The following is a 27741-nucleotide window of genomic DNA, read 5'->3' as shown; positions in this document are numbered from 1 at the left end:
ACAGAGATCCAAATCTTTTCCGTCTTTCCTTCACTTTCTGCCTCCAAAAGAGAAAAGGGGAGGAAAGGACAGGGAGGGGGCTTGGGGAGAATCCCCTCCCTCCTGGCCCGCCCACCCCACTCCAGCCCACCATACGGCCCCCAAGTTAGAAGGTTTGCCCATGCCTGGTGCAGAGGCACCCTTAAGTAGTGTCATCCCAGAAGCCATCAAGAGTGTAACCGGGCAGCACCTTGGAGAAAGAAAAGACCAAAAGAAACTGGTTCGTATCTAAATTTCTTTATTGAATAGTGGTGTCTTCCTTAATGTTTAATGCCATTAGCAGTGGGTTAAAACAAGACTTTTAATTATGTACATAATTCATTTATGTGTATATAAAATAATTCATGAAGCCGACATATTGCACAGTCAGAAGGTCCCCATATTGAAAGATAACAGAAGGAGAGTTTTGACCCCTGTTGCGCCCACCCTTTGGGGAATGAATCATAGGGTGGAGCCCAGGGATCGTTTCATGGTCCTCATTTGGAGCAGACACCTCCCTGCTTCTGATTAGTTCCTAAGTTTCAGGAAGGGAGGATGGGCAGACACGGAGAGCAGCCCAAACACAAGTCGCATGGAGGGCTTGCCAAGAGATGCTTTCTTCAAGCATCTTTCTCTGAGGACATGGATGCACATAGCTATTCTCTGCACGACCTACGGGGCTGATCAGGAAGAGGATGGGACAATCCTATGGAGGATGATGGGAGAGGAACATCATCCCAGTTCCTAACCCAGGCACAAAGTCTTATCTCCTGAACCCCATTGTTGAGCACAAGCAAGGTGAAGAAAATGGCAAAAATTCCTAGTATTGCTAAGTTGAGGCATCTTCTGTTGGATTTACCCAGTTTCAGCTTATACTTTGCTGTGACAGGCATAGGTCTAAAGCAGGGAATTATTGCCACCTGGTCAATAGCCACCTTGTACATCTCCTTAAAGGAACCCAAACAATGGGTGTGTGTGTTGCAGTAACATGGCAACACGGGGCAGGGATGTGAGAAGTAAAACAAAACGAGAAGAGTCTATACAGGCAAAATGGCGGAGGATTTAAGGGGAAGAGAACTACACCTCTAACTCATCTGTATCCCACATCCTTCTAGTCATCTTGTTCCCATTCATTTCAGTAGTTTATTTTTACTGGTCCTCGATGTGCTCCATTCAACACTCCTTCCATGAACAGGACTCACTACCTCCAAAAAAAGATCTCAATGTTTCTGTAGAGTTTTCTGCACCAACAACTCAATTTTTCCCAGTATCTGGGGCAAGAGGAGTGCAATTCCTATGTTTCGGGACATCATTCACATAGATTCCTGTGCCCACCCCACTCCTCACCATGCACACACAAAACAGACAGCAACTACTTTTTAAATCCATTCAGTCTCCCACAGTCTGCTCTTTTGGAAAATTGGGGGCCGAGGGGAAGGAGGTGAGGAGGAGGAAGAATATAGACAGGGAGAGAGAGAGATTGCCCCTTCAGCAGCATTTCTTCACCGAAGGTTTCTTTTTGGGTTTGTTGATTTTGACGACTTCGTTCTGCTGTTGGAGACGTGCCAGGTTTTCCTGTTTGGTTCGGAGCACCATGGCCGTGATGGCGTTGAACATCTACAGGAAGAGAGGGAGACACGAGGAAAAGGAATGATTGAACAAGTCCATGTGAAAGGGATCTAGGAGTCTTAGTAGACCACAAGCTGAACGAGAGTCAACAGTGTGATGCGGCAGTTTTAAAAAGCCAATGCAAATTGTAGGCTGGATCGATAGGAGTACAATGTCAAGATCAAGGGAAATCACAATCCAATTCTATTCCACTTTAGTCAGGCCTCACTTGGAATATTGTGTCTAGTTCTGGGTACCACAGTTCAAGGAGGAAATGGACAAGCTAAAACTTGACCAGAGAAGGGAAACCAAAATGATTAAAGGTTTGGAAACCAAACCCTATAAGAAGTGGCTTAAGGAGCTTGGTACCGTATATACTCGAGTATAAGACGAGTTTTAAAGCCCCCTTTTAAAGGCTGAAAAAGCCCCCCTTGGCTTATACTTGAATTAATTATTTTACTCTGTTATTGTTTTTATTACATTTATTACTTTACTCTATTTATTATTGTTATTACATTTATTATTTTTCTCTATTAACTATTACATTTATTATGTTTCACTATTTGTTATTGTTAGTACATTTATTATTTTTCTCTATTATTGTTATCATTACATTTATTATTGTTCTCTATTTATTCTTATATTACATTTATTATTTACTCTTATTATTATTACTACATTTATTATTTTATTCTATTATTACATTTATTATTTTACTCTATTATTATTGGAAGGATGTGTAAGCACATTTACAATGAAGAAGGTTAGAATAATTGTTTAATCAGAGTTGGACAATCTTATCTTAAATTACAGCTATATGTAAATATTAAAATCATTTAACCTAATGATGCCTCAATTAATGTAATTTTATTGGTATCTATTTTTATTTTGAAATTTACCAGTAGCAGCTGGATTTCCCACCCTTAGCTTATACTCGAGTTTTAACAATTTTTCCTGGAAAAATTAGGTGCCTCGGTTTATATTCAAGTTGGTTTATACTCAAATATATTCAGGTATATTCAGCTTGGAGAAAAGGAGGTTGAAAGGGGAACATGAGAGCCTGTGTAGATATTTGAAAGGATGCCACATTGAGGAGGGGGGAAGCTTGTTTTCTGCTTCCCTGGAGACTTGGGACATGGAGCAATGGATTCAAATTGCAGGAAAAGAGATTCCACCTAAACATTAGGACGAACTTCCAGATGGTAAGAGCTGTTCACCAGTGGAACACGCTGCTTTGGCATCTCCTTCTCTGGAGGTTTACAAGCACTGTCTGGATGGCCATCTGTCGGGAGTACTTTGATTGTGTTTTTCCTGCATGGCAGAATGGGGTTGGACTGGATGACCTTTGTGGTCTCTTCCAACTCTATGATTCTATGATTTCTTATATGCAGAATTGAAAAACTCAATTTTTGGACTGAAACTCCTAGAATTCCTGGGAAATTCTGGAAGAAGGTAGTCCAAAACAAGATGATTTTTTTTAATGCTCCCCACAACCAAAGACTTTTCCAAATCATTGCTTCCCATATAATTCCTCGTAATCATCCCATGCAGTACCTCTTCAACGTTGAGATTTTCCTTGGCGCTGGTCTCAAAGAGCCGCACTCCCATCTGATCACTGAACCGCCGAGCATCGGCTGTCTCCACCTGTTTCCGGGATGGGTCCTCGCATTTGTTACCCACTAGAGATGGAGACAAAAGTAGATTGGAAGAGAAGGAATGAAAAGGGTCCAACAATTTCCAGTATTACAGAAAAACATACTACAGATGTAATGGCTGTAACAGCCAATCAGATGTGTTTGGTCAACATGGAAGCTGAAATCCAAACAGCCGGAATTTTGGAAAGACATGACTTTTAGAGACCATAACCTTTTGGAAAACCAGGAATCTCCATAGCCTTTTGGAAGTGTGATCCTTTTAGAGATTAATTGGCATCCATACTATTTGGAATAATCATAACCTTTGTAAAGTATGGTCTTCCTTTTTAGTGGTAAATATCCACTAGTATTCATCCAAAGCAAATTAGGCTTCTCAGTTGTTAGACTGACATACCTGGCTATGTCTCTGAACTGCTAGGAACAAAGATATGCCGATGCACAAAATATATAGCAGATTCTCAAAAGTGGTATTTCAGTTGCCCAAAAACATCTATTCTCCCAGAAAATGTATTGGTTTTTAAATCATGCTCTCAAGAGACCAAAAATAAGTAGTTTTCATTTATTTACTTACAAACTTCATGTATTGAGCGTATGGGTACATTTCTTATTGGTTGAAAGTTTCAACAGTAAGTTCTCTAAAGCATTCTGTTTTAGTCTCTTCTTTGTAGCATACAGATTAACATTTTCTCCAGTGTAATACATAACTGGACATAGACTCAATAAAGACTGACTACTCACTACATCATACTGGCTCTACCAAGTGCACACTAATACGACTGACTTCATAAACTGTACTGACTTCTAAACTGTACTACTTCTGATGCAAACTGGCTTCTAAAAATGGAGTCTCAGTCTGAATAGTCCCAGATCTAGTCACATGGTCTGCAGTCCCTCCCACAACCTCAAACAACATAGAGTTAAGGGAAGACTGCATATCAATATATACATTCAATATAGTAAACAATCACAATTATATAAACAACAAATAACTAGTATAGGAGGCTTGTAGAAGGTTGCCATTTCCAATACGGAATGCTTTGAATTGTGGATAGCGGTCTGACTCAAGGCTAAGAATCAGTGAAACAGAAATCTTGCTAATCTGTCTTCTCTAACTTTGAAATAATAATAATAATAACATAATAACAACACTTTATTTATATTTCACCCTATCTCCCCAAGGGAACCAGGGCAGATCACAGTACACATACATGGCAAACATTCAATGCCATTTTGGATAGACAGGACAAAGACAGACAGAACAGAAAGAAGGTATGTTGTGTTGACATCCAGCTTTTTGGCACCTTGGAGGTTGTGCTTGAATCCAGCCACAGGGGGGTGCTATTGCTTCATCCTCTATGACAAAGACCATCAGGACTTCCTCCTTCCCTTTGGTCGCCGGGCATTTTCTCATCTTTTTATTTATAGTGTCATAAAATACCACCCCCGCTTGTTTTAGCGGTACCCAATTTCTCTACTTACAGCTCAAGCTTTTTTAAAGTGCTTAAGTAAACAGTAAGCTCGGCTGACAGTTGGGAGCTCACACCAACCTAGGGCTTTAAACTGGCAACTTTGCATTGGAAGATCTTATCACTGCTGGTGATTTACCAACTGTGCTAAAGCCTGGCCTTATACACACAATTTCCTGTAATTTGGTGTAATTAAACCCCAAAATATCTTGGTTCTTTCATCATTTTTATTATCAGCTAGCATTACCAATCTTGGCAAAGCGGAATGTCATTTTTTCTTAAAATTCTTGATGTTGCCATGTCCAGCAATGACATGGTAAGTTGGACTATACTGGGAAAGCTAGCAAAATGCATGCTTAAAAATAAAAAATTATTGGAGCATGTCAGATTTGAGAGAGAAGCATATTCCGCCCAATAGGTGCCACTTCGCTAAATGCATGGCTCCAAATAGCTGCAGAGCAAAACTCAATTGCATATAGCTGCAATAGAAGTCCTCTCCATGACCTGAAAGACTGAATGCATCAACAAGAGTCATGGCAGACTCTCAAGTACCATAATTAGGTAATTCTGGGATGCCTCTACAAAACAAATGGCAAGTTCAGATGATTAAAGTGGCCCATTTTTATCTCCGTATGCACAACTACATGGGGCACACCATCACAATCTTCCTCCAGAAGATTATCGGCCTTTTCTCCCCTTTTATATTAACTTGGAAGGCTGCAAGGACAGGAAAACTCAGCTGACATGTTTGCATCTGATGTTATGTTGTTATGGCTTGTGCTGGTAGAAGGAACTGCTTGAAATTCAGTGGCAATTTTGCCTTAAACCAGCGTTTCCCAACCTGGGGGTTGGAACCCCGGTGGGGGTCATGAGGGGGTTTCATGGGTCACCAAAAACCATCAGAAAACATATATTTCTGATGATTTTAGGAATCCTTTTGACACAGACGGCTGAAGATCTCTCCACCTGTCCTTCTCTTCCTTTTAGGAAACAGACTTCAAATCTTCCCACCAAAAAGCTCTCCTCTGCTGTGATTGGCCGGCCTCTCAGCCAAGGGGAGGGCTGTTTCTGAGACTCCAAGCAGAGAGGGGAGAGCAGGCATGCTAAGCGCATGGCAGCATGGTGCACATGTGCAGGAGAGGGAGAGCATGTGAGGCTGGAGGGAGGCTCGTGCCAGTGAGTCACCAAGACATGGGGGTTCTGTGTGGGAAGCTTGGCCCGATTCTATCGTTGATGGGGTTCAGAACGCTCTTTGATTGTAGGTGAACTATAAATCCCAGCAATGACAACTCCCAAATGTCAAGGTCTATTTTTCCCAAACTCCACCAGTGTTCAAATTTGGGCATATCGAGTATTGGAGCCAAGTTTGATCCACATCCATCATTTTGAGTCCACAGTGCTCTCTGGATATAGATGAACTCATTTTTTTTTTTCATTTAGGCGATCCCTCGTTGGACGAGTAAGATGGTCTTCCATTATGGATTTCCTTGTGGGTCCGTATGTGGCTGTGGATGAACTACATGAACATGTATATGAACTACAACTCCAAAACTCAAAGTCAATGCCTACCAACCCTTCCAGTATTTTCTCTTGGTCACGGGAGTTCTATGTGCCAAGTTTGGTTCAATTCATCGTTGGTGGAGTTCAGAATGCTCTTTGATTGTAGGTGAACTATAAATCCCAGCAACTACAATTCACAAGTGAATGAAAATAGATCCTGCCTATCAGATATTTACATTACGATTCATAACAGTAGCAAAATTACAGTTATGAAGTAGCGACGAAAATAATGTTATGGTTGGTGGTCAGCACAACACGAGGAACTGTATTAAGGGATCGCGGCATTAGGAAGGTTGAGAAACACTGCTTTAAACAATAAAGACAGGGGGTCATCGGGGGCAGAAAAGTCTGGCTCTGGTGCTGCATGCAGCCTGCATGTTCCCTGTCACTGCTCTAAATGAAGATTTTAAATCTCAAATGATCTAATCCAGGTTGTCCCAGGATCATCTGCACCCACACAAACCTGCCTAGGCTTTAAGATTAAGCACAGACACTCAATCTCACACACTTGTCGATGCAATCTAGTCTGTTTTCAGATACAAAATATATCCTTTCCTGTGGTGACCCCAATTTTATGAAATATCCTTCTTTGGGTTGTATTGCATGATGCCCTCATTCCTTGTTTTCAGTACCGGTTCATTCAAGTTGCTTCTAATGAAATATAGGGTCATCATTTATATTAGATGGGATTTGTAGTACCTGCACAGACCACTGAAACCCCCACAAATGATGGACAAGGACCATATTTGGCTCATGAACGCCCCATGACTCACTTCACATCCTGGTGCGGATTGGGGAAGAACAGATCACGGATGTTGGGATTTGCAGTATCTTCACCCAATACAGCTCCAACTTCAACAGACCACTGCAACCCTCACGAATGACAGGCCTGAATCAAACCCAACATGGCCAACTACAAATTGTGGCAGGGTTTGCCCTGGGAATCTGGGAGTTGTAGTTCACCCTTATCCAGAGAGCACTAAACCCAACTGATGATGTATCTGGACCAAACTTGGCACACAGACCCAACATGGCCAACTGCGAATACTGGCAGGGTTTGGATGTGATTGCCCTGGGAATCTGGGAGTTGTAGTTCACCCTCATCCAGAGAGGACTGAACCCAGCCAATGATGGATCTGAACCAAACTTGGGGACATCGCTGGGTCCCCAAACTAGTCTTCTATAAAGCAGAGATACCGGGGATACAGTGCTTTCACCCAACCTGGTATAATGACCATGGTGAATCATGGGAGGCTTTCCACTTCTAAGTTCCAATATATCATATTGGAACAACTGACTCAAGAGTTCCAAAATAACAGTCATTAAACATAGCAACAACAACAACAACAACAACAACAACAACGGGACTCAGGGCAGTTTACAAGAATAACAAAATGGCAAAACCAAATAGACAATTCAAACAAAACATAGAATGAAATAAACTCAATATAACTTATAACAATCAAACAATAATTAACTCAGTGAACATAAAGGATGGAAAATCATACCAATCGATATACAATACCTTAAAAGCAATGTAGTATAACATAACATATTATAGGACAGAAGAAGTGAAAACAGATGTACCACTCTGAGTTACTCACCCAAAATCTTGCAGACGCTGTCACAGTTTTGACCGATCTCATGCAGCCAACGCTTGACATTCACAAAGGACTCAGCGTTCGTCACATCATACACAATGATGACTCCGTGAGTGTTACGGTAATAGCTGCATCCAAAGAACAAGACACCATAACAAACCTCTCACCTTTCATTGGGAGACCAACAAATCATTGTTTCCGCTCTGAATGCCAAGCTATCTACATTTTCAAAGATATATTCACTGACTCCTAACCATTTCTATGGCGGTACCCTCAAGATGTAGTCTAGCCAACTAAAATCTGGATAGCTCCCTTTCACAGAAGTTGAAGAGTCCCATGTGAGCCTCATTTTCTACTACAAGAACACCCAGTTACTCCCAGTTCTGCCCCAGACTTACGTGGAGGTGATGGTGCGAAAGCGCTCCTGTCCTGCAGTGTCCCAGATCTGCAGTTTCACACGCTCTCCATTTATAACTAATGTGCGAATTTTGAAATCTACCCCAATTGTTGTGATGTAGCTGCCTGGGGGAGATGCAGAACAAGAAAGAGTTAGAACAGAGAAACCTTTGCAAGGAGTGCTGTAACTTAAAAAAAAAAATGATTTCAATTCTATTTTAATTTTAACACTCATGACACAAATATTGATTTGATTTTTAAAATGTTATATTCAAAAGTAAAGATAAAGGTTTTCCCTTCAATTAAGTTTAGTCGTGTCCGACTCGGGTGGGTAGTGCTCATCTCCATTTCTAAACCGAAGAGCTAGTGTTGCCCGTAGACACCTCCAAGGTCATGTGGCTGGCATGACTGCATGGAGCGCCGTTACCGTCCCGCAGAAGTGGTACCTATTGATCTATTCACATCTGCATGTTTTCGAACTGCTAGGTTGGCAGAAGCTGGGGTTAACAACAGGAGCTCACCCCATCTGTGGATTCGAACTGCCGACCTTCCGATCAGCAAGTTTTAACGCTTAGCGGTTTAACCCACTGGACCACCACAGCCCCGTTATATTCATATGCATGTGTATTTGCCCTGTTTTCTATTCTATTATATTGTGATGTCATTGTTAGCTGCCTTGAGTCCTTATGGAGAGAAAGGCAGGATAAAAGAAGTAAGTAAATAAATAATAATAATAATAACAACAACATTAAAATGCCAGCAGTGATACTAAAACAAATTAAGCAATTAAAAATAAACTGGAGAGGTTAGATACAATAAAAACTACAAACTTCTGGGTGATATTAAGTTACAGAAACAGATCATCTATAACTTTTGGGATCAAACAGCAATTGATCTCACTGCAACCTTTTATCATGGAAGAAGCTGGATTAGAAACAGAATATAGAATTCTATGACTTTATAGACCAGGGATGGGTAAACTTTGGCCCTCCAGGTGTTTTGGACTTCACCTCCCACAATTCCTAACAGTCTACTGGCTATTAGGAATTGTGAGAGTTGGAGTCCAAAACACCTGGAGGGCTGAAGTTTGCCCATACCTGATCTAGACTGAGCCTAGAATAATTCACTAATGGCTTTGGCCAAGTCTCTCATTCTGTCTGTGCTAAATGGTAGCAATCTCTCATACAAGCCTGGAAAACTGACTTTGTATTTCTGTGGTTCCCAACCTTTTTTCACCAGGGACCATTTTGACCAGAGATTGCTTTGAGGGACCACTTTGACCAGGGACCACTTGACCGAGGACCACTTTGCGCAGAGATCACTTTGACCAGGGACCACTCTGACCAGGGATCACTCTGGTCAGAGACCACTCTGACCAGGGACCAGTTTGACCTGGGACTACTTGACCAGGGACCACTTTGAGCAGAGATCACTTTGACAAGGGACCACTTTGACCAGGGACCGCTCTGACCAGGGACCACTCGGACCAGGGACCACTTGACCAGGGATCACTCTGATCAGAGACCACTTGGACCAGGGACCGCTTTGATCAGAGACCACGCTGACCAGGGACAACTTTGACCAGGGATCACTTTGAGCAGGGACTACTTGACCAGGGACCACTCTGACCAGGGACCACTCTGATCAGGGACCACTTTGACCAGGGACCACTCTCCAACATTAGTACCAAAAAAGTTACAAACCACTTTTTGGTCAACTTTAGATTCGGTTTGGTTATTTGGGGTGCTGATTCAGAAAATTGCATTGGATAGATCACATCAGCTTTATTTTCTGATACAGAATATATGCCATCCAATAGTCACCATCTGCTTGCCCACAGAAAACCATATTTAATCATCTAGAGCCGTAGCCCACAGGTTGGGAACCACTGCTGTAAGAGGAGAAGCCTAGAATCCACTAGCCGGGAGGTAATTTGAGATTTGTAACCAAGCATTGATTTGAGAATCTGTGAAATATACTCTCAGTAACACAGCATACATTGTTTACAAAGAATCCATTTCTACATAGCCATTTGGCTAATTGAAGATATGGTTTCAGTTTGCTTCCGAAACCAAACCAAACAAAACCCGAAGAGGTGAGTCAACCACAGCAGTTGTCTGCAAACTGGGGAAGGGAGGAAAGGTTCTTTATAGGAATAGTTCATGTTGTAACACTTTTGAAAAGCTGCTCAATCTATAGCTGGCAAGGGTCTAGCAAATACAATTTAATTTGAGTGGAACAGGCAATTCTGTAGCCATAATGCACAGAAGAACACTAACCAAATTAAGTCATCTTTCTTCCACTGATCTTTATTATTTTCCTAGAATTGCTTCCAAAAACCCAGTTTTAAGCAAACGCTTGTGTTGCCAGTGAATGCTTTGAGCTGACATTGCTGCAGGAATATTGCAGCATACCTGGAATGAGTAGAAGCCAAAAAAATTCAGATTATTCAGAGAGTTACAAAGCAGATTAGTTACTTACCGGAAAAGGTATTGTCTGCAAAGCGGAGTAATAGGCTACTTTTCCCAACCCCTGGGGGGGAAAAAAAGACAAGAACAGAGTCATATAAATTTGAATAAAGTACAGTCCTTATCATGCTTTTTTGTCATGTCATGAGTGACTTAAGAAATTGCAAGTCGCTTCTGGTGTGAGAGAATTGGCCGTCTGCAAGGACGTTGCCCAGGGGGACGCCCGGATGTTTTGATGTGCTACCATCCTTGTGGGAGGCTTCTCTCATGTCCCTGCATGAGGAGCTGGAGCTGACAGAGGGAGCTCATCTGCGCTCTCCCCAGATTTGAACCTGTGACCTGTTCGTCTTCAGTCCTGTCGGCAGAGGGGTTTAACCTACTGTGCTATCAGGGGCTCCTCTTATCATGCTGCATGACACTCATTTATTTTTAATAGTCTCAGATGAGAATATAATCATCTCAGGGAAAAAAAAGGAGCTCCTGGCTCCCCACCCAAAGCAAACATTGCTGCATATTTACTCAAGGCAGCCACTCCCAGCCAAAACCATTGTGTCCCATTCAGGAGAAGAGAAAGAGTGGCAAGGGATTATGGCGAAAACGGCAAGGATTGCAGATTACCCCACGTGACTTCACTCAAGGCTATCTTGAAGTTTGTTGGGGAGGAGATGAGAAAAACAGAAGAAGACAGTAGTCCCTTTATGTTGAATAATTTACATACCCATGATCTTGCTTATAAATAGGACTGGGGTATGCAATAAGAAGGAAAATGAGCAGAAAACAAATGCAGGCATGATTGTACTAGGCATGAAGTAATGGGGCCATACAGCATGCACAATTCTTATCCGTCACGTGTTGACATAACCCTGGGAAGGGATCAGGTCTTTCTTCACTCTGGGTTATTTTGCTGCAGAGATAGCTGAAAGTTTGCCCCATTCCCCAGCTTTCCTCACTGCAGCTGCAATGGGAGGCCAGCCAAGGCTGAGTCTCCAAAGCCAATATGAAAGAATGCGCCCCATGTACCTTTCTTGGCTGTGCGCTGGGAAGTCGGTGAATTCATATCCTGTTTTAAAAGCACATGCACGCACCAAGGTTTCCAATGCTCAGCTCATCAAAAATTGCAAAACAGATCTTGGCCCTTCAGGGGGGAAGCTGAGAAGGCTCCTACATCTTTCACTATTTTTTTACAATAATCATATCCCATTAATGGAGGGAAAGGTGAACTAAAGGCTTGGGATTTATGCAAAGTAATGATCTCAGACACAATTATACTTGGCTGTCCATTTATAGTAGACTCCCAGTGAACCAGAACTCAAAAAACCGGCACCTTCCCCCCCCCCCAAAAAAAAAACAAAAAATGGCATGTTCATGTTTTTATAATGAACTTGCACTTTAAGATCTAGCCCATTGGTGTGGCTGGAACACCACCACCATCTGTATTGCTGCTATCCATGTGGTTCCCCACCCCCATTTACGTACTGTCCCTGTTACTTCTGTGTAGCGGAGGGGGCAAGAAGGGAGGTGGGTTGGAGCCTGCGAACGAAAATGGGATAGGGAGGGAGGGGGAGGGGGAGAGAGGATGTTGGCAAGAACCAAAAAATCTAACAACGAGCAGAGTAGAAAGCAATCTCTTGACTATGGATGGCGGCATGGAGGGGGGGAGGTCTTCCACTAGCCGAGGGGCCCCCATAGAGGTCATGGTGGGAAGGAGGAGATGCGGAAAAAGGAGACCTCAAATTCGGCCTAATTCGGAACGCTTATCCATATTAACAACCCCCAATCGGTCTCCTAAGGTAAATTGGTGTAACCAGGTGAGCGGACCCTCCGGCTTGAAGGTGGTGTTGTTGAACGCCAGATCTGTCAACGGAAAAACGACCTGGATCCAGGATCTAATCCTGGAGGAGCGGGCAGATCTGGCGTGCATCACGGAGACCTGGTTGGATGAAGCTGGGGGCGTAAATCTCTCCCAGCTTTGCCCTCCAGGTTTCTCCGTGCAACACCAACCAAGAGCCGGAGGACGGGGAGGCGGGGTCGCAGTGGTCTATAGAGATTCCATCCATCTGACCAGGAGCCCCATCCCGCAGACCACAAATTTTGAATGCGTCCACCTGAGGGTGGGTGACCGGGACAGAATAGGGATTCTGCTAGTGTACCGTCCACCTCGCTGCACTACAGTCTCCCTACCTGAGCTAGCGGGGGTGGTCTCGAGCCTGGCGGTGGAGTCCCAACAGCTCCTTGTGCTGGGGGACTTCAACATCCATGCCGAGGCAACCCTCACAGGAGCGGCTCAGGACTTCATGTCCGCCATGGCAACCATGGGGCTGTCCCAACGAATAACTGGCCCCACCCACTGTGCTGGACACACATTGGACTTGGTCTTCTGCCAGGGATGGGAGCAGGGTGGCGGTGTGGAGGAGTTGTCTATCTCTCCGTTGCCATGGACCGACCACTTCTTGATCAGATTTAGGCTCACTGCGCCCCCTAACCTCGGCAGAGGTGGAGGACCCATTAAGATGGTCCGCCCCAGGAGGCTTATGGATCCGAATGGATTCCTGACGGCTCTTGGGGATTTCCCCGCCACCTCGGTAGGTGACCATGTCGAGGCCTTGGTCGCTCTCTGGAATGGGGAGATGACCAGGGCAATTGACAGGATCGCTCCGGAACGTCCCCTCTCGAGTAACCGAGCTAAACCAGCCCCTTGGTTCACTGAGGAGCTGGCAGCGATGAAGCGAAGGAAGAGGGTACTAGAGAGCGTGTGGCGCTCGGACCCAAGCGAGCCAAATCGAACACGGTTTGTGTCCTTTCTAAGGGCATATGCCGCGGCAATAAAAGCCGCAAAGAAAACTTTCTTTGCGGCTACTATTGCGTCTGCAAAGAACCGTCCGGCGGAGCTGTTTCGGATTGTCAGAGGTCTTTTAACTCCCCCTACCTCAGGTGGGAGCCCTGACAATTCGGCCACGCGCTGTGAAGCATTTGCTCGGTTCTTTGCAGACAAAGTCGCTTTGATCCGCTCTGAGCTGGACGCCACATTAAGTGCAGTCTCTGTGGATGTGACACAAGCACCTGCTTGTCCTATTTTGTTGGATTCTTTTCAGTTTGTGAAGCCCGAGGATGTGGACAAGACACTTGGAGGAATGAGGCCCACCACGTCCATCCTAGACCCCTGCCCATCCTGGCTTCTGAAGGAGGCCAGAGGGGGATTGGCCGAGTGGGTAACGGTGGTGGTGAATGCCTCCCTTCGGGAAGGCAAGATTCCAGCGAGCCTAAAACAGGCTATTATAAAGCCGCTGTTGAAGAAGCCATCACTGGACCCCACCAAATTCGAAAACTTTCGGCCTGTATCCAATCTTCCCTACTTGGGCAAAGTCATGGAAAGCGTGGTGGCCTCACAACTCCAGGTATTCTTGAGAGACACGGATTATCTGGATCCGGCACAGTCTGGTTTCAGACCGGGACATGGTACCGAGACGGTCTTGGTCGCCTTAGTCGATGATCTGCGCCGGGAGCTAGACAGGGGGAGTGTGTCCCTGTTGGTGCTCCTGGACCTCTCAGCGGCCTTCGATACCGTCGACCACGGTATTCTTCTGGGGCGCCTTGCAGAGATGGGTCTCGGGGGCACTGCTTTGCAGTGGCTCCGGTCATTTCTGGAGGGCCGTACCCAGAAGGTGTTATTGGGGGACTCCTGTTCAACACCACAGCCTTTGACCTGTGGGGTTCCTCAGGGTTCCATCCTGTCCCCCATGCTGTTTAACATCTACATGAAGCCGCTGGGTGAGATCATCCGGAGTTTCGGGGTGCGGTGTCATCTGTACGCAGATGATGTCCAACTCTGTCACTCCTTCCCACCTGCTACTAAGGAGGCCGTCGAAGTCCTGAACCGGTGCCTGGCCGCTGTAATGGTCTGGATGAGGGCGAACAAACTGAAATTAAATCCAGACAAGACAGAGGTACTCCTGGTCAGTCGCAAGGCCGAACAGGGTATAGGGTTACAGCCTGTGCTGGACGGGGTCGCACTCCCCTTGAAGGCTCAGGTTCGCAGCTTGGGTGTGACCCTGGACTCGTCGCTGAGCCTGGATCCCCAGGTTTCAGCGGTGACCAGGGGAGCATTTGCACAGCTCAGGCTCGTGCGCCAGCTGCGCCCATATCTTGGGAAGTCTGACTTGGCCACGGTGGTACACGCTTTGGTCACATCCCGCCTCGACTACTGCAACGCTCTCTACGTGGGGCTGCCCTTGAAAACGGCCCGGAAGCTCCAGCTAGTCCAGCGCGCGGCAGCCATGTTGTTAACAGGAGCAGGGCGTAGGGAGCACACAACGCCCCTGCTGTCCCAGCTCCACTGGCTGCCGATTTGCTACCGGGCCCAATTTAAGGTGCTGGTATTATCCTACAAAGCCCTAAACGGTTCCGGCCCAAAATACCTTGCAGACCGCATCTTGGCCTACGAGCCCACGAGGACCTTGAGATCATCCGGGGAGGCCCTTCTCTCGGTCCCGCCTGCCTCACAGGCACGCCTGGCGGGGACGAGAGAGCGGGCCTTCTCGGTGGTGGCCCCCCGGCTGTGGAACGCCCTCCCTACTGAAGTTAGACAGGCGCCCTCCCTTATGGCCTTTCGTAAGAGCCTGAAAACATGGCTCTTCGAGTTGGCCTTCAACTGAGTGCTATATCTTGGCATTGATAACCGGAATGGATCACGACTATGAGACTGACTATGACCCAGGATACGACGAAGCGGATTTTTAGTATAAGTATATGTCAAGTAGCAGTAGTATGTTATGTATTGTTCTGATTACTGTAAATTGTCTTTTCTATGTTGTTGTTCACCGCCACGAGTCGCCCCCTGGGCTGAGAGTGGCGGTAAATAAGTGCAAGTAATAAATAAATAAATAAATAAATAAATAATAAACACTGTGGGTTGCTGTGAGTTTTCCAGGTTGTATGACCATATTCCAGAAGCATTCTCTCCTGACATTTCACCCACTTCTGACAGGCATCCTCAGAGGTTGAGGGGTCTGTTGGAAACTAAGTAAGTGAGGTTTATATATTTGTGGAACGTCCAGAGTGGGAGAAAGAACTCTTGTCTGTTAGAGGCACATGTGAACGTTGCAATTTGACGCCGTGATTAGCATTTAATGGCTTGCAATTTCAAGGCCTGGCTGCTTGCTGCTTGGGGGAATCCTTTGTTAGGAGGTGTTAGCTGGCCATGATTTATTCTTGTCTTGAATTCCCCTGCTCTTTGACTCTTGCTCTTTATTTACTGTCCTGATTTTAGAGGGTTTTTTTTAAAAAAAATAATGGTAGCCAGATTTTCTTCATTTTCATGGTTTTCTTTCTGTTGAAATTGTCCGCATGCTTGTGGATTTCAATGGCTTCTCTGTGTAGTCTGACATGGTGGTTGTTAGAGGGGTCCAGCATTTCTGTGTTCTCAAATAATATGCTGTGTCCACGTTGGTTCATCATGTACAGTGGACCGTTGTTATCTGCTGTGGTTTGGTTCCAGGGTCCAGGTTGGTTCATCAGGTGCTCTGCTATGGCTGACTTCTCTGGTTGAAGTAGTCTGCAGTGCCTTTCACGTTCCTTGATTCGTGTTTGGGCAATGCTGCGTTTGGTGGTCCCAGAGAAGTCAGCCATAGCAGAGCACTTGATGAACCAACCTGGACACAGCATATTATTTGAGAACACAGAAATGCTGGACCACTCTAACAACCATCATGTCAGGCTACACAGAGAAGCCACTGAAATCCACAAGCATGTGGATAATTTCAACAGAAAGGAAGAAACCATGAAAATGAACAAGTATTTAAAAACTCTAAAAGTATAACTGTAAATAAATAACAACACTCAAACACAGGGGAACTCCAGACAAGAAACAATCAGGAACGGCTAATCACCTTTCAACCAGGTACTAACTAGCCACACCTAAAAACTGTCAGGCCATCAAATGCTAATCAAGGTGGCCAATTGAAACATTCATACCTAGCCCCAACAGACAAGAGTTCTTTCTCCCACCCTGAACTTTCCACAAATATATAAACCCAATTTTCCTAGTTTCTAACAGACCTCACAACCTCTGGGGATGCCTGCCATAGATGCAGGTGAAACGTCAGGAGAAAATGCTTATAGAACAGGGGTCCTCAAACTTTTTAAACAGAGGGCCAGGTCACAGTCCTTCAAACTGTTGGAGGGTCAGATTATAATTTGAAAAAAAAAATGAATGAATTCCTATGCACACTGCACATATTTTAATTGTAGTGCAAAAAACACTTAAAACAATACAATAATCAAAATGAAAAACAATTTAAAACTAATTTAAATTCATTAGTATTTCAATGGGAAGTGTGGACCCGCTTTTGGCTGATGAGATAGGATTGTTGTGTGCTTTCAAGTCGTTTCAGACTTAGGTTGACCCTGAGCTGGGTAAATGACCTTGGAGGGCCGTATCTGGCCCTCGGGCCTTAGTTTGAGGACCCCTGTTCTAGAACATGGCCATATAACCCGAAAAACCTACAACAACTCACTTATGCATTTTGTACAATTTTTTAAAATGACATTTTCAAATAACCTGGGCAACACTGGGTACCCAAGCTAGTATTAAAAACAAGTCAACAGGGGAAAGGACAGAAGAATTCAGAAAGTTACAATAGCCTCTAAACCAGTCGTTCTCAACCTGTGGGTCCCCAGGTGTTTTGACCTACAACTCCCAGGAATCCCTGCCAGTTTACCAGCTGTTAGGATTTATGGGAGTTGAAGGCCAAAACATCTGGGGACCTACAGGTTGAGAACCACTGCTCTACACCCAAGTAGGGCTTCACTTGTTTTGAAACAAGTGAATACATATATAGGTTATTGTTCTAAAAGGAACGGTGGTGAGTTAGGGTTAAAATAATTATATAATGATTCTTGAAATTATTCAGTAGCTGTACAGATATGCACATTTCACTTTACTGTTTTGATTATTTATTATGAGTTAACATGTTCTTTTTAGGAACTTCACCGCAAAGTTGACAATAGAGTTGCGCCAGAGGATGCAACGATTCCTAAAGGAAACACTTCTCTTGACATTAGTGTGATTGTGCGGCCAACTTCCTCATAGAGTCACGCTGGGGGTGCACCCTGAATATGTTGAAAGACCATCAAATGTTGTGTTATGTGAGGAAGAACTAAACGGAAAAGTTTCTTTTGGACTTCAGCTTTCAGAATTCCCCAGCAAGGCTGGGCTTTCAGAGCAGTAGTCCAAAAAAGGAACTATTCCAACTCAAGGCGTACCTTGGAAAAGGTAACTGGCTGGATTGTGTAGCTTCAACAGCGCAACAGTTTGTGGCAGGACTCACTGTATAGGAATCAGAAAGCTTCCCAGAGGAAGCTGGAAAAGATCAAGGCAGCTGCTCTCCATCTCTGCTCATCCTTTTATCCCATTTACTAGCTAATTTTCTTGCGGATTACAAAGCAGAGAAGCATGAGAATACGGGACAGAGAAAGGCAGCCTGCAGCTGTATGAACCCCTCCTTCCTATATGTTTCCAAAGGAGACTTCAATTCCCATATTATTTTTAAGTAGGAAGTATTACATAATAGGTAGAATATTGGACTACAACAGGAGAGTCCCAAGTTCAAATCCTCCTGCAGCCATGGGTCACCTTGGGGAAATCACTACCTTTCATCCTAAGCTTCCTCAGTTCAAAAACCTCCAGAGAAGGAGACTCCACTAGACTCCCAGGCAATATATGCCAGAACTGGAAGAGACCCTCAAAGGGCATCTAGTCCAACCTCCTTCTGCAGGAAGACACAATCAAAGCACTCGCTCAGGGTGAAACGACTTGAAAGCACACAACAACAACAATCCTAGCTCAACAGCCAAAAGCAGGCCCACATTTCCCATTGAAACACTAATAAGTTTGTATTTGTTAAAATGGTTCTTCGTTTTAATTATTGTATTGTTTTTAAGTGGGTGTTTTTTGCACTACTAATAAAATATGTGCAGTGTGCATAAGAATTCGTTAATTTTTTTTTTCAAATTATAATCTGGCCCTCCAACCGTTTAAGGGACTGTGACCTGGCCCTCTGTTTAAAAAGTTTGAGGACCCCTGGACTAGACGATGGAATCGGACAATGTTTTTTAACAAAGATATGCTAATGATGTTGATTTTTATTGCTTCTGTTGTGGTTTTATATTGTTTTTATATTTTACTAGCTGTCCCCTGCCATGTGTTGCTGTGGCCCAGTCTGTGTATATATTTGTGTATATGTGTATATATGTGGTTTTGCATATGCGTTGTAATGTATTTTTGTAGGTATTTTGGCTTTTTAAGTCTCTTCTGCTGCGTTTTTAATTGTTTTTATGAGTGATGGTCACTCATTGACCCGACAGGTGTGTTGTGTCCAAATTTAGTGCAATTTGTCCAGTGGTTATTGAGTTATGTTAATCCCACAAACGAACACTACATTTTTATTTATATAGATTATGATATTATATGTACTGATTTGTTGTAAACTGCCTTGAGTCGCCGACAGGCTGATAAAGGTGGCAGACAAATACAGAAAATAAATAAACAAACATTTGAAACTCCATGATATGGTCATTGTAGACCATGCATGGGCAAACTTAGCCCTCTGAGGGGGGAAAGGAAAGGGCCTGAGGCTGTTATGAATGGTGGGAGTTGAAGTCCAAAACATCTGGAGGGCCCAAGTTTGCCCATGCATGGTGCAGATCCATCCTTAAAGTGCAGAGTTCCCACCAGGAAGCATTCCAAGGGTTACTACTGTTGAACAGAAGAGGGGAAATGAGATCAGAAGTGGAAGAGTACTGGAAGGTTTCACAAAAGCACACACTCACACTGAGAAGGGCACTAAGAGGAAGAAGATCTTGGCCCAGCCATTGGAATGAACAGCTGCAGGAAGCCCGCTTTCCCCCTTTCCTCGCCTCTCCATCCCGGCTCCAGCTCTCCTTTGCCCTATGGCCCCCTGTGGCAGCAGGAAAGGCGCCAATGCTCTGGCCGGAACAGCCAACAACAAAAGATGCACCAGGCCTCAATTCCCGCAAACTCCGCTCCTAGGGTGAATCTCCACTATGGAATTAATGCAGTTTGACACCACTTTAACTGCCTTGGCTAAATTATATGGAATCATGCAAACTGCAGTTTTGCTTTCTGGTGCTTCATCAGTCCCAGGATTCCATAGACTTGAGCCGTGGCAGTTAAAAGTAGTGTCAAACTGCATTAATTCTACAGTGTAGATGTACCCTTAGCTTTCCTGCTGTAGCTTCCTAAGTACAGGGTTCATTTCATAGAATCACAGAATCAAAGAGTTGGAAGAGACCTCATGGGCCATCCAGTCCAACCCCATTCTGCCAAGAAGCAGGAATATTGCATTCAAATCACCCCTGACAGATGGCCATCCAGCCTCTGTTTAAAAGCTTCCAAAGAAGGAGCCTCCCCCACACTCCGGGGCAGAGAGTTCCACTGCTGAACGGCTCTCACAGTCAGGAAGTTCTTCCTCATGTTCAGATGGAATCTCCTCTCTTGTAGTTTGAAGCCATTGTTCCGCGTCCTAGTCTCCAGGTAAGCAAAAAACAAGCTTGCTCCCTCCTCTCTGTGGCTTCCTCTCACATATTTATACATGGCTATCATCTCTCCTCTCAGCCTTCTCTTCTTCAGGCTAAACATGCCCAGCTCCTTAAGCCGCTCCTCATAGGGCTTGTTCTCCAGACCCTTGATCATTTTATGACTTGTGTACAAACACACACAACCAGCATTCCACCCTTCTTTGATTTGAATTACAGCAAGCTTCTTGGAAAACAGTTTACGTCCAAGAAGTGGAATTAAAAACAAATGCATGCCGATGATGATTAGTAGCCCTTTCCTGTTCTGTGTCAGAATTTCATATCCATTCATGCCCCAGGTTTCACAACAAACACTTGGCCTGGATCCCTTTTAAAATGGTTCTCTTTTTTTCCCAAATGTTTTCAGACACTGACGAAGGACAGGATATCCTGGTTACGAAAAGTACAGAGGATCTGGAAAGATGGGGCTTCTCCTGATTAATGCAATCTTCCTCCAAAGATTACAACTCTTATTATCCCCACCTTTTGGCTGTGGATACTCAGCACTGTTTAAACCTCTGAGGGTGCCTGCCATAGATGCAGGAAAAACGTCAGGAGAGAATGCTTTTAGAACACGGCCATATAGCCCAAAAAACCTACAACAACCCACTGTTTAAACAATTTGGGGCAGGAACAATAAAGAAAGTACAAGCCAATTCCTTCCTTCTCTCTGTTTGGAGAAAGAGCCCACTCAATTCAATTGAGGGTGCAACTACAATGTAGAATTAGTACACTGGGTTGCTGTGAATTTTTCAGGCTGTATGGCCATGTTCCAGAGGCATTCTCTCCTGACATTTCACCCACATCTATGGCAGGCATCCTTAGAGGTCATGAGGTCTGTTGGAAACTAGGACAGTGAGGTTTATATATATCTGTGGAATGTCCAAGGTGAGAGAATCGTCTATCATGGCCAGCTAACACCTCCCAACAAAGGATCACCCAGGCAGCCATCAACCAGGATTTGAAACTACAAGGCCATTCAATGCTAATCAAGGAAGCCAATTTCAACATTCAGTTTGGGGCAGGGGCAAGCAGACAAGAGTTGGGTTGATGTAAGTTTTTCGGGCTGTATGGCCGTGTTCTAGATGCATTCTCTCCTGACATTTCGCCTCCATCTATAACAAGCATCCTCAGAGGTTGTGAGGTTTCTTTCTCCCACTTTCTGCAGATATATAAACCTCTCTTACTTCGTTTCCAGTATACCTCACAAACTCTGAGGATGCCTGCCATAGATGTGGGTGAAACATCAGGACAGAATGCTTCTGGAACATGGCCATAAAGCCCAGAAAACTCACAGCAACCCAGCGATTCTAGCCATGAAGGCCTTCGACAACACAGAATTAATACAGTTTGGCACCACTTTAACTGTTGTGACTCAATGCTAATGAATACTAGGATTTGTAGTTTGGTGAGGCCCAGAACTCTTTGGCAGAGAAAGCTAAATGCCTTGTAAAACTACAACTTCCATGTTTCTATAGCACTGAACCATGACAGTTAAAGTGGTATCAAACTGCACTCATTCTACAGTGTAGCTGCACCCTGCAAGGATACGATTCATATGACCTTTCGGACTACAATTCCCAGCATCCCTCATCTATAGTTCAGCTAAGAATGGGAACTGCAGTCTTACACCTTCTGAGATATAAGGCTGAAAATAAAAGTACAATTTCCAAAGTGAAAGTGAAAAGAGATTGCTTTAAGCGAAAGATGGGAAACTTATGATTCATCATCTGAAATCACATCTTATTTGATTATTGACCTTGCTGGCTGCTGGGAAATGGAGTCCAATGACATTTATAGGGTCAGAGGTTCATAATAACGATGGCTCAGCAACTTTTTATCAGGTGCTTAGGCCAAGAAAGCTAGCTTCTGGCCAAGGCCTTTGGGTGCATCTACACAGTAGAATTAATGCAGTTTGATACTTTCCATAGCTCAATTATATTGAATCCTTGGAAGTCCTTAGCCTTCTCTATTAGTGTGTTGGTGCCTTACCAAACTACAAGTCCCAAGATCCGACAACACTGAGTCATGGCAGTTAAAATGGTATCGAACTGCATTAATTCTACAATGTAGATGCACCCTTAAAACACAAAAGGCCAGGTATGAATATACCTGTACTGCCAGGTACTGAATGGCATCTCCAGGAGGGGCTTGACAAAGGCCTGTTTTGAGCAGCACTGTTGTTTTCCAATGGCTTTAGTCTCAATTCCTCCTTCTCAGAGCACAAAGCAGCTTAAGAGAACTTAGAAACCACACTTCCCTGCCCTAAAAAGCTACCGTGGTTCCTCCGGGCTGCAGCTCTGACACTACAGGTTGCCGCAAAGGATGCCGGGGATCCTTAAAAGAAAATCCATAAGTGCAGGATTCACATTACAAGTCACAATCCAAGCAGAATATATCTGGCAAGCTTTCATAAAACAACTCTTTATGCCGAAACAATGGACATCGGTTGGGGAAACAGAACCAAGAAGAAACAAGGGGAAAGTTGAACCATAACAGATCTGCCAGTCCAACCTGTTCCTCTCAAAATAGTCTACAACAAAATCCATTAAAGCAGAGTTTCTCAATCTAGAGGTCGGGACCCCGGGGGGGGGGGGGGGGGGGGTCGCAAGAGGACGTCACTAAAGACTATCAGAAAATACAGTATTTTCTGTTGGTCATGGGAGTTCTGTGTGGGAAGTTTGGCCCAATTCTATCGTTGGTGGGGTTCAGAATGCTCTTTGATTGTAGGTGAACTATAAATCCCTGCAACAACAACTCCCAAATGTCAAGGTTTGTTTCCCCCGAGGGTGTCAGAGGGGTCGCCAAAGACCATCAGAAAACACAGTATTTTCTGTTGGTCATGGAGGTTCTGTTTGGGAAGTTTGACACAATTTGATTGTAGGTGAACTATAAATCCCAGCAACTACAACTCCCAAATGTCAAGGACTATTTCCTCCAAACTCCACCAGTGTTGACATTGGGCATATTGAGAATTCGTGCCAAGTTTGGTCCAGATACATCACTTTTTTTGAGTGCACAGTGCTCTCTGGATGTAAGTGAACTACAATTCCAAAGCTCAAGGTCAATGCTCATCAAACCTTTCCAGTATTTTCTGCTGGTCATGGGAGTTGTGTACCAAGTTTGGTTGAATTCCATCGTTGGTGGGGATCAGAACTCTCTTTGGTTGTAGGTGAACTATAAATCCCAGCAACTACAACTCCCAAATGACAAAATTCCCCCCCCCCCCAACAGTATTCAAATTTGGGTGTATTGGGTATTTGTGCCAAATTTGGTCAAGTGAATGAAAATACATCCTGCATATCAGATATTTACATGTTGATACATAACAGTAGGAAAATTACAGTTATGAAGTAGCAACGAAAATAAAGTTATGGTTGGGGATCACCACAACATGAGGAACTGTATCAAGGGGTTGTGGCATTAGGAAGGTTGAGAAACACTGCATTAAAGATGGAAGAAATGTGGGCAGGTTAGATCAGGGATATGCAAACTTGGGCCTTCCAGGTGTTTTGGACTTGAACTCCCACAATTCCTAACAGCCTTAGGCCCCTTCCTTTTCCCCCTCAGCCGCTTAAGCGGAAGGAAAGGGCCTGAGGCTGTTAGGAATTGTGGGAGTTCAAGTCCAAAACACCTGGAAGGCCCAAATTTGTCTATGTCTGGTGTAGATGCATCCTGCAAGTGAAAGAGGAAATCCACGCAAACTTACCCGAGTCCCCAATGATGAGTAGTTTGAACAAGTGGTCATAATCCTTGGCAGCCATTCATATGCTGGGCAATTCCTCCTCCTTTTTTTTTTTTCAGTCTCAGGGCTTTTCCACGCTTCCCAGTGGGAGAACTCGGCCTCAAAGCCTCATGGCACTTAAATGGGGCACAAAATCAAGCATGCCAAGTCTGGTCCGCATCAAGATCCAGGATGTTGGTTTCCCCAAAAGGTTTCCAGAAGGATATCTATCTCAAGTCTCCAGGAATGTGATTTATTATTATTATTTTCCAGTCTTTAGGGTCAAGATGTTCGCTCCTTCTTTCCAGTGAGCTTCCTTTAAGGTCAAAGAGGTCCAGACAACAAGTTTCGTCCTATGTCAACAACTGAGTTTGTTCTCTCTAATTCAGACAGAAACAATGTCTTCCTGCAAAAGTAACTTCTTCAGGCGTAGTAGAGTTTATTCAAATCTTGTCTTTTTCATTCCCTGGAGGAAAGGGAGGAAATAAACCCACAGGAAATGAAAACATAAGAGGCAGGCGATGGTGATACTCGAATTCCTCCCGAAGGGATTTGGTTGATCCAAAGTTTTGAAGGATTCAGATGGACAAAAAATAATAATAATCCCAAAATACAAACAAAATAAGCACAGATTTGGAGGAAAATAGGGAAGAGTAAGGTGTTGACCTCTTCCAAAAGATATTTTTAAAATGCAAATAATATATAGGATTCAAGCAAAACTCCACCAAAAAAAAAATTTACAAATTGTGCCGAAAAAAAGAGAAAAAAACTAATGGACAAAATTCCAAAATAAGCACAAATTTGGAGGAAAATGGGGAAGAGTAAGGTGTTGACCTCTTCCAAAAGATATTTTTAAAATGCAAATAATATATAGGATTCAAGCAAAACTCCACCAAAAACAATATTTACAAAATGTGCCAAAAAAAGAAAAAGAAAAAACTAATGGACAAAAATTCCAAAATAGAAACAAAATAAGCAGAAATTTAGAAGAAAATAGGGAAGAGAAAGGTGTTGATCTCTTCCAAAAGGTATTGAGAAATGCAAAGATATATCTCCAGGATTCAAGCAAAACTCCACCAAAGAATATTTTTAAATTGTGCCAAAAAAGAGAAAAAAACTAATGGACAAAAATTACAAAATAGAAACAAAATAAGCACAAATTCAGGACAAAATAAGGTAGAGTAAGGTGGTGACTTCTTCCAAAAGGTATTTAGAAATGTAAAGATATATATATATCTCCTGGATTCAAGCAAAACTCCACCAAATAAATTTCCAAATTGTGCCCAAAAGAGAAAAAGAAAACAATAATAATAATAATAATACCTAGAGAGGAATAAGGCAACCAAAGGGTCAGCAAAGGAGGGAGTTTCCTGCTCAGCCAAAAGGGAGGAAGGAACAGCAAGGAAAGGAAAGAAGGAAGTGGAAGGGAAAAAAGAGAGATTCAAGGAGGAGGTCCCCAATGCATGGCGGTGGGAAGGTAAATAGGCTTTGGCTGGGCTGCTCCTCCCTGGTCCTTCTTTCCTTCCTTCTGCTGGACGTTGGGATCTGATGGCCACACAGGCTTGGCTTCCTGGAAGCCTGGATGTCCCTTCTCGGCCACCGCCTTCTCCTTCCGCGATCACGCCGAAAGACAATCCTCCCCAGCTGGAAGGAAGCAAGAGAGCAAGGGAGGGAGGAAGGAAGGGCGGGGGCAGAAAGGAGAGCAGTGGGCGGGGCTTGGCCCGTCGTGGGCGGGGCTCCGAGGCCATGATCAATGGTTGGTGGGCGGGGCTTGCGGGTGGGGAGAATGAAGAAGGGGCGGGGCTTTAAGGAAAAAAAGATTCCTCAGGTTGGGATTGTGAGTCATCGGACTCCCAAGTTAAAGGGGAAGTTATAAGTACATAGGGTTGTTGTAGGTTTTTTCGGGCTATATGGCCATGTTCTAGAGACATTCTTTTCTGACATTTCACCTGCATCTATGGCAAGCATCCTCAGAGGTAGTGAGGTCTGTTGGAACTAGGAAAAAGGGTTTATATATCTGTAGAATGTCCAGAGTGGGACAAAGAACTCTTGTCTGCTGGAGCTAAGTGTGAATGTTTCAACTGACCACCTTCAACTGACCAAACACGAATCAAGGAACATGAAAGGCACTGCAGACTACTTCAACCAAAGAAATCAGCCATAGCAGATGGTGCGATCGCACCACCTGACATCCGCCGGGAAGTGGCAGCCAATAGTGAAAGGACCAAGGCAGAGACATCTCCAGCTCATCCCCTGTTTGGGTATCAGCCAGCACGTCAACGACTTAAATCCAGACATAGTTTTCTAAGATCTACAGAGACACTCGCTGTAACACCTCAGCAAGCAAGAGTCCAAAAGTGGCAGGCTCAAACCCAGAACCTCAACCAATGGCTGATACCAAATGAGAGACTCCCCCTTGGGCACACAGAAGACTGGGCGACCTGGAAGGCACTGAACAGACTTCGCTCTGGCATCACGAGATGCAGAGCCAACCTTCAGAAATGGGGCTACAAAGTAGAATCCTCGACATGCGAGTGTGGAGAAGAACAAACCACTGACCACCTGCTGCAATGCCACCTGAGCCCTGCCACATGCACAATGGAGGACCTTCTTGCGGCAACACCAGAAGCACTCCAAGTGGCCAGATACTGGTCAAAGGACATTTAATCAACTACCAAACTCACACGTTTTGTATTTTCTCTGTTTGTTTGCTTTGTTCTGTTAGAAATGCAATATAACTGACTGGCTGCCCTGACACGAGAAATAAATCAGCCATATCAGAGCACCTGATGAACCAACCTGGACACAGCATATTATTTGAGAACCCAGAAATGCTGGACCACTCTCACAACCACCATGTCAGGTTACACAGAGAAGCCATTGAAATCCACAAGAAGCATGTGGACAATTTCAACAGAAAGGAGGAAACCATGAAAATGAACAAAATCTGGCTACCAGTATTAAAAAAACTCAAAAATTACAACAGCACAACAACAGAGAGTAAACAATCAGGCACATCAAATCACCTCTCAAAGAAAGATTTCCCCAGGCACTTCCAAGCCATTAAATGCTAATCAAGGTGGTCAGTTGAAACATTCACACCTAGCTCCAGCAGACAAAAGTCCTTTGTCCCACCCTGGTCATTCCACAGATATATAAACCCATTTTCCTAGTTCCAACAGACCTCACTACCTCTGAGGATGCTTGGCATTGATGCAGGCGAAACGTGAGGAGAAAATGCCTCTAGAACATGGCCAAATAGCCTGAAAAACCTACAACAACCCAGTGATTCCGGCCATGAAAGCCTTCGACAATATAAGTACATACATAGAATGAATGGGTTCCAGGGCCTTTCCATACAGCCATATAACCCAGAATATCAAGGCAGGAAATTCCACAATATCTGCTTTGAACCGGGATATATGGCAGTGTGAACTCAGGATAATCCACACAGCTGTATAATCCAGAATATCAAGTTTAAAATCCCACAATATCTTTTTTGAACTGGGATATATGGCAGTGTGGACTCAGTTAACCCAGGGGCCTTCCACACAGCCATATAACCCAGAATATCAATGCAGGAAATCCCACAATATCTGTTTTGAACTGGGATATATGGCACTGTGGACTCAGGTAAACCAGGGGCCTTCCACA

At 44.1% G+C, this 27741-nt stretch overlaps 1 protein-coding gene across 1 annotated transcript; it reads right to left on the bottom strand.

The window, feature by feature from the left end:
* Window positions 1–260: 260 nt before the first annotated feature.
* Window positions 261–25781, bottom strand: LOC132777782 (ras-related protein Rab-35-like). The gene is made up of 7 exons (XM_060780236.2): window positions 25411–25781; window positions 24073–24553; window positions 10786–10836; window positions 8307–8430; window positions 7912–8036; window positions 3181–3305; window positions 261–1635 (listed from the first exon to the last, which is right to left on the bottom strand). The coding sequence occupies exons 2-7, from the start codon at window positions 24125–24127 to the stop codon at window positions 1507–1509; spliced, it is 609 nt and encodes a 202-aa protein (XP_060636219.1). The 5' UTR covers window positions 24128–24553; window positions 25411–25781; the 3' UTR covers window positions 261–1506.
* Window positions 25782–27741: the final 1960 nt, after the last annotated feature.

The sequence above is a fragment of the Anolis sagrei genome, chromosome 6 (genome assembly GCF_037176765.1).
Source record: "Anolis sagrei isolate rAnoSag1 chromosome 6, rAnoSag1.mat, whole genome shotgun sequence".
Classification (NCBI taxonomy): domain Eukaryota; kingdom Metazoa; phylum Chordata; class Lepidosauria; order Squamata; family Dactyloidae; genus Anolis; species Anolis sagrei.
Note: the sequence above shows the minus strand (reverse complement) of the source record. Positions and strands in the feature narration are given on the sequence as shown.

Bases quoted from the DNA above. Each gene is read 5' to 3' on its own strand.
- LOC132777782 (XM_060780236.2), bottom strand. From the start codon at position 24,127: ATGGCTGCCAAGGATTATGACCACTTGTTCAAACTACTCATCATTGGG. The intron at 10,837-24,072 runs GTAAGTTTGCGT...TTTCCCCCCCAG, and splicing joins ACTCATCATTGGGGACTCGG to GGGTTGGGAAAAGTAGCCTA. The intron at 3,306-7,911 runs GTGAGTAACTCA...CTCCATCTCTAG, and splicing joins CAGCGTCTGCAAGATTTTGG to TGGGTAACAAATGCGAGGAC.